Consider the following 6,000-nt stretch of genomic DNA (forward strand, 5'->3'; position numbering starts at 1 on the left):
TATTTCTAGAATGGTATTTGAATTAAATGTTCATCTAGTGTTAGGCACTATAGTATTTATATTGAAGCTTGTATTTTTAACTGTTGCTTGTTCTCTTAAAAGGTATCGATGTACCTTTTTTGGTAGTAGAAAAAAAAAGACAGGCTGCCACAGTATATTTTTTTAATTTGGCAGGATAATATAGTGCAAATTATTTGTATGCTTCAAAAAAGGAGAGAGAGAGAGTGAGAGAGAGAGAGAGAGAGAGAGAGAGAGAGAGAGGGAGGTGTGACATTGTACCGAGAAGCCATATAATGGCTGTTTGGGGACCCTGCTAGAATGTCACATGGATGGCTGTCCTAGGGGTTGTACATATCCTTTTTTGTCCCTTTCTCCTGCTACCATGCTGTATGCAGTACTGCAAGCTAATAGCGTTGGTTTGTTCTGTAGTGTGCTTTTGCCCCTCTCCCCCCGTCACCCACATCCCAGCATCTCCACCTTCATATGCAGTAAAAGAAAGAAAGAAAAAGAAAAAAGGAAAAACAACAACAATGTTTTGCAGTTTTTTTCATTGCCAAAAACTAAATGGTGCTTTATATTTAGATTGGAAAGAATTTCATATGCAAAGCATATTAAAGAGAAAGCCCGCTTTAGTCAATACTTTTTTGTAAATGGCAATGCAGAATATTTTGTTATTGGCCTTTTCTATTCCTGTAATGAAAGCTGTTTGTCGTAACTTGAAATTTTATCTTTTACTATGGGAGTCACTATTTATTATTGCTTATATGCCCTGTTCAAAACAGAGGCACTTAATTTGATCTTTTATTTTTCTCTGTTTTTATTTTTTTTATTTGGATGACCAAAGGTCATTACAACCTGGCTTTTTATTGTATTTGTTTCTGGTCTTTGTTAAGTTCTATTGGAAAAACCACTGTCTGTGTTTTTTTGGCAGTTGTCTGCATTAACCTGTTCATACACCCATTTTGTCCCTTTATTGAAAAAAATAAAAAAAATTAAAGTACAATGTAAGCTTCTTGTGTCCTCATTTGACACACTCTGTAAATTACTTCCAACAAAATAACAGGTTTGAGAGAAGGCCAGCCTGTCTTTTTCAGAATTATTTCTATGGGCATTTTGGTGTGTGTATTATACCCTAAAGGAGCATAAAGTACTTACTATATTAATAGACATACCTCAAGCCATGGAAGTAGTTTTAGGCATTACAGTTTTAGATGAATTGAAAAGTGATTTCTATGTTCTGTTCAAAACCTCTGCTCTGTCCCTAGCAGAATGCACTAGGTACACGTGAGCCCGGGAGCAGCCCACTTACTTCCTTTGGATTCTTTGCTGTGCTCGTGTGTCTCAAAGTCCTTCCTGTTCTCCCGCTATTTCCCTATGGTAGAGTGTGTTGCCAAAGAAGGGGTCCTTAAACAAGTAGCTCCCTATTTCCACAGAGTGACCTCTTATAATAAACATGACCCTTTGCCTCAACCCTAAAATTCCAGAAACAAATATATGAAATCTGTTAAACAGCAATAAGATGAGGGGAGGAAAAGGATAGGAAGAGCAGAGTGGAGACCAGCAACCAGAGGTGGCTAGACCAAGCCACATCTCCGGAAGCCGCTTTTGGGCTCCTAAGATGCATCACGGTTTGCCTTGTGATTCTGAAATTCTATGAATTTTCTATGAACATGCCACAGGTATGTCTGTGTGTGTATATATCTATATACACACATACATACATATATATGTATGCATATATCTATCAAAAGTTCTACCTTGCTGGTGGCAAATAAGGGTAGATAACCCTTCAATTAATTACCTTTTCATATTTTGCAATGGCTTGAAAGGCAGGTTAGGTCTGTGTTAAAAATCCTCTCCTTAGAACTCTGTGTTGTCAGTTTTCCAGCTACTGCATGTTGTAGCATCGACCTGCCTTATTAGATAGCACATGCCTCTGTGGTACTGTCTCCCCATTTCCAGTGTAGATGGATGGATCCGACAGTGTTCTTAGTTTTGTAAAAACCCACACAAAAGCTGTTCTGTTGTCTTCTCGTGGTAGCATCTTTGTTGCATAGTTCTTCCCTCCTGGTGACTGCCAAGTGGCCTTTTATACGAGGCCAGAAGAATTTGGTCTTTTTAAGTAGAAAGGGAGGTATTTGGCTTTTACTTTTATTTTTTTTAAGCCAGTTTGAATGGGAAAGGGGGACTTCACTGGGAGACATTTGGAACTGGGGGGAGGAGGGTCAGGTACCTTGGGAAAGTTGGGGTTTTTTTCTTCAGTAAACTGAGGGAAGAAATCTTTGTTTTCTGGGTACCAAACTGATTCCAGAGCAAATGGGAATATGTACCTGCGTCCTGTTGGCTGTAGAGGGTGGTGGCTTCTTCCCCATATTAGATGTCTATGCAGCTTCTGTGGGTCCCTATTGTGCTGTCCAGGGGAGCTCAGCGTGCAGCTGTGCAGATTTTATATACAGTACTTATTTTAATTCCTCGGTATACGATGCTCTTAGCGTAATTAGATTTTGCATCCTGACAGACAGAATTAATGGTGGATCCAGTGTCCTTATAGGTTGAGATATCTTAAATCAAACTGGGAATGGGGAGAGGTGCAAATATCTGGTGATAAATCACAGATTATGCTTGATTTACATGGTCCCAAAGTTAAATAAATTTGTTGGGAGACAGCTTCTTCAGGTTACTTCCTCTTGTGACTTATTAGAACCCTTCGATAAAATATTATTTCTGAAGCTCTGTGAGTGGAGGGGGCATGAAAACTTGGACACCAAGAAAAGGACTTCTAAGGGACATTTTCTATCCTGAACCCAAACATTTTAAATTGTACTAGAAAGGAATTTAAAAAAATTTCCCATCACATAGCGTGAATTGCTGATAGATCTTTGAAGGAGGAAGTACCAAGACTGTCCATTATCACCGAGAATTCACGTTGAGCTTTGGAAAGTCTTGACATGCCTGTAGAATGTTATCTATGCACGTGAACTCCTGATGATGCCCAGGAGGCTCCCAAGGGAATAAACAAAGCAAAACAAAGAGAGCTCCATTTGAAAAAAAAAAAAAAACTTAATAAGCAGGAATACAGCAAATTCTAGCCCCTCTAAATGTTTCCATCGTGTCTCTGTCCTTCCTGGGGTCACTTGCTGTCTTCTCATTTATGGTCTTCAGAAAGACCGAATCTGGCACATTTTAAAGGTTGCTCAGAAGTGGGGTGAGCATTGCCATTTCTTGTGTACCAGCCGTGGCAGGAAGTGTGAAGTAGTTGATTCTCCCGCTCCCTCCCCGCCCACACCAGGGCATTCTGTGGCTAGAACTGTTTATCTAAATACCATGTTTTGTATATGCAATAGATCCATATTGTAAATATCCATAATGGCTGAAGTGAGAACTCAGAGGGTGGACTAGGTAGCCTTTCAGCTGGAAAAGGAAGGAAACAAGGTGGTTTATTCACAGACACTGGGGTTGGCTGGAAGACACCAGGATTATTTGGGACCAACCCAAAAAGAACCTGAGAAGCCCCTGGGATGGTCTTGACCGCCTCCCCCTTTCCTCTGAGAGTTAGGGAGGAAATGCTGTGTCTTCTGGTTTTGTGCTCCTTTCCACACCCAAGCGTGGTTGCTAATGGCTGTGTTCTCTGTGTTCTTTACCACGGAATTTACTCATTGTCCCCTGGCCTGGCGTGTTAGGGAATTTTTTTCTATTTTTAAGTTGTAGAAATTTCGCTGCGATTGATAGCGTTTTCAACCTACTTGGGAAATTATTTTCTTGAGAGAGCACTAGCTCCTTAGCAAATCTTCCTAAGCATCGCCTGAGGCTTTCCCAGAACGTGTTTTTTTGTTTGTTTGTTTTTTTTAAGAAGTGGACACTAGACCGCATAGGCTATGCTCCAGAGTCTGCTACCCCTGCAGATGTGGCTGGTTGGCCATTCACTCTTGCTATCTTGCATCTCATTATCCTGTCAGCCCACTGTTTCATTCACTACATGACCAGGGAGTCAGTCTTTGGGGAAGGAGTCTGGCCTGTTTCTAATTCCCCGTGTCATCTGTCATGGGAGCAGCAGATCCCTCCCTCCCTCCCAAAGGGGAATAGGAGCCAATCCAGTTCACAAGGGTCATTGTACTTAAGTAACCAGACTTGGCTGAACACAACTCAGCGATTGATCCAAATACTCTTTTTTTCTTCTCTGTCACATGGCAAAAACTATGTTAGGAAGACACCATGAATCTACCAGATTTTTCACAGAGACAATAAGAAAAAGAGAGACAAATTAAACAGTTTCTATTAAGCAGAACCCCCTCCCCCCTGGTCCCTGGAGAGCTGGGTGAGTTTTTAAATAACCAGGAATATGGTATATGCGTATGGTGTGCTTTGTCTACTAGGGCTTTAAGTATAAGTAGTGGGTCGGACAAAGGGGTTTGGAGGGGCATCCCCTGAAAAGGCCTCAAGGGCAGTGCTAACACTGGGCCAGGGACAGGGTCCCCCAAAGTCCACCTGGTCTCCACTGCTGGGGGGGTGGTATGTGGGAACAGCTGAGCTCCAGACCCCAGGCCTCCTGCCTCATGGAGTCAGGGGAGAGGAGGCCCCAGGCCCCTGCTTCAGGTCACCATGGCAACGAGGCCTGGAATGCCACAGTGCTAGCCTTCATCCCCAGCACATCTGGACTCTCAGTTCTGTTGCTGCAAGGCAATGCCCACAGAGGGTGGGGAGGGGGAGCCTGGAGGAACATTGCCACTGCCCTCCCTTCACCATTGCCTTCCCCAGGACCAAAGACTAAAACCAAGACAAACAAATAAACAAAAAAACTCCCACATGTCTCAAAGAAGCTCCAGGCAGTTTGGGTGCAATTGGAGGGCGACTTTTTGGTTTTCTCCTCAGAGATTTGTTCACCTCTTGTAACTCGTTGGCTGCTTTGACGTTGAACTTGATGACATTTCATGTTTTCGTTGAGCTGCTTTCACATCAGTTTTGATTTTTGTTTCCTTATAATTTCATTATCATTTTAAGAAACTGTCTCCCTTCCCTCGCCCCTCTCCCCCTATCCTTGACCGAAGGACTGTTTGCTGCCAAGTTTTCCCAGTCGTAAGGAACAGTGTTTCCTTCCAGGTGTGTCCCAAGTTCAGTAGGCCTTCCGTATGATGGGGTAGGGAGTCTGGGTCCTACGGGTGACGAGGCGGGAGGTGTGGGAAAGCACCTCAGAGGTGGACGTTTCCAGGGAGGGAGAGATTACATTAGAGATGATGCCAGTGGCTCACCCTGTGGTTGATTTAAGTCGTAGTTTTGAAAAGCTAGCAAGAGGACAGAAAATCACCAGGTCAAGTCACACCTGTACTCTTTTTCCTTCCTCTGTCTCCAACCTCTTTACAGGTGCTTCACACACCCCCATTCGGCGTAGTGCCCAGAGAGCTCAAGATGTGTGGCAGTTTTCGGATGGAAGCTCAAGAGCCCTTAAGTTCTGAGAAACTTTGAAGCCCCCAGGGGCGGGGTGGACATGTGCCGCCCAGCCGATGTCAGCGTGGCCCGTCATCCTGCTAGTTTGTGACGTTCTCTGACAGTAACCCTTCACGAAGCCGTTGTGCGAAGACAAGAGTCCTGCCGAGTCCTTCCAGCCTGGGCCTGCAGTGCCATTTTATTTATATTTTTTAATAAAAAGTAAAAACAAAAAAAAAACAGACCCACATTGGAACCGTGCACCCGTCCCATTAGAGGGCCCCCGGACCGTCGCTGTCCCAGCGCCGTCCAACCCCCTTTGAAACCAGCCAATCAGCTACCCTTATTGTGGAAATGAGCATGAGCCCCGAACCCCTTGTTTCTATACATTCTATGTTGTCTTTTAAAAAGTGTGCTTAACATTGACATAATAAATGTTGGAGCTTTAGGCAGCGTGTGCTTGTTCTTTAATTTTTAATGTTCGCAAGACAATGTGGCCGCTTTGGGCTTTGTGTTTGTGTACCTGTTCCCTGCAGGAGCCCATGGGGTGGGCAGGAGGACCAGACTCAAGGGATGGGC

The 6,000-nt window shown here is 43.6% G+C and overlaps 1 protein-coding gene across 1 annotated transcript in view; it reads left to right on the forward strand.

Moving 5' to 3' along the window:
- Bcl11a (BAF chromatin remodeling complex subunit BCL11A) overlaps nt 1-5,450 on the forward strand; it is a 94,931-nt gene extending 89,481 nt beyond the window's left edge. Inside the window, 1 exon segment of the mRNA XM_038346436.1 lies at nt 5,359-5,450. Within this exon segment, the coding sequence (XP_038202364.1) occupies nt 5,359-5,450 (92 nt within the window).
- Nucleotides 5,451-6,000: the final 550 nt, after the last annotated feature.

Source organism: Arvicola amphibius, chromosome 1, assembly GCF_903992535.2.
Source record: "Arvicola amphibius chromosome 1, mArvAmp1.2, whole genome shotgun sequence".
NCBI classification, from domain to species: Eukaryota; Metazoa; Chordata; class Mammalia; order Rodentia; family Cricetidae; genus Arvicola; species Arvicola amphibius.